Raw genomic sequence first — 1,139 nt, 5'->3', positions numbered from 1 at the left:
TATATATATATATATATATATATATATATATATATATATATATATATATATATATATATATATACATGTGCATGCATGCATGCATGCATATCTCAGGGGCCTAAACAGGGGCCCCCCCAGCAGGGGGCCCCCAGGGTTTGCTGCTGCAGTGGTAGCGAACCCTCCTTCGCTTGTTGCTGCTCTTCGTCTCCTCTCTGTCTCCCTAAGTAAACCCTAAACCCTAAACCCTAAACCCTAAACCCTAAACCCTAAACCCTAGATGCTGGATGCTAAACCCTAGATGCGGTGGTGGTGGTTGTGTTTTTATTTCTTTTGTAGTAAGGGGGCATATTATATGTATAGACACATTAAAATATATTAAACCCTAAACCCTAAACCCTAAACCCTAAACCCTCAGGTTGTGTAGGTATAAGGTATAGGGGTTTGCTTTAAACCCTAAACCCTAAACCCTAAACCCTTGCTGTAGATGGGGGTTGTTGTGAGCGGTGAAAACACAGCGAATGATGCCGAGGGTTTAAGGGTTTAGGGTTTAGGGTTTAGGGTTTCTAGGGTTTAGGGTTTAGGGTTTAGGGTTTAGGGTTGCTCCGCCCCACCCAGTGGGCTTATGGCGTTAGCTTGAGATGTATGTACAAGGGCTTAGGGTTTAGGGTTTAGGGTTTAGGGTGTATGCATGCTTGTATATAAATTAGGGTCTAGTGTGTATGTATGTACAGTATCTAGGGTTTAGGGTTTAGGGTTTAGGGTTTAGGGTGTATGTGGTTGTATTTTAGGTGTATGCGTGCCTCCTGTTTCTACTCTTCGTGCTGCTTCATCTCTGCTGCAGCAGCTGCAGCAGATCTGCTGCAGCAGCAGCAGCAGCAGCAGCAGCAGCACTGGGGCCCCCTGGGGGCCCCCCGTAGCCGGCGTATGGGGTATAGGTGTGATGCAAGGAAGCGAACCTTGCTGCTGCAGCAGCAGCTGCAGCAGCAGCAGCAGCAGCAGCAGCAGCGCAGATATCTCAGTGCTGCTGCAGCAGCAAACAGCAGTTCCTGCTGCTGCTGCTGCAGCAGAAGTTGAAACGGCTTTGGGGGCCCTCCGCCTCGCAATACAAAACGCTGCATGCAGTACGAGCACAGCTGCTGCTGCTGCTGCTGCTGCTG

At 48.4% G+C, this 1,139-nt stretch overlaps 1 protein-coding gene across 1 annotated transcript in view; it reads left to right on the top strand.

The window, feature by feature from the left end:
• Positions 1 to 922: 922 nt before the first annotated feature.
• The window catches only part of EMH_0047190 (uncharacterized protein), a gene marked incomplete at both ends in the record, with an annotated part of 2,810 nt that continues 2,593 nt past the window's right edge, over positions 923 to 1,139 (top strand). The window contains one exon of the mRNA XM_013496257.1: positions 923 to 1,103. Within this exon, the coding sequence (XP_013351711.1) occupies positions 923 to 1,103 (181 nt within the window). The remainder of the gene's footprint in view (positions 1,104 to 1,139) is intronic.

The sequence above is a fragment of the Eimeria mitis genome, genomic scaffold (assembly GCF_000499745.2).
Source record: "Eimeria mitis Houghton genomic scaffold, Emh_scaff2003, whole genome shotgun sequence".
NCBI lineage: Eukaryota > Apicomplexa > Conoidasida > Eucoccidiorida > Eimeriidae > Eimeria > Eimeria mitis.
Note: the sequence above shows the minus strand (reverse complement) of the source record. Positions and strands in the feature narration are given on the sequence as shown.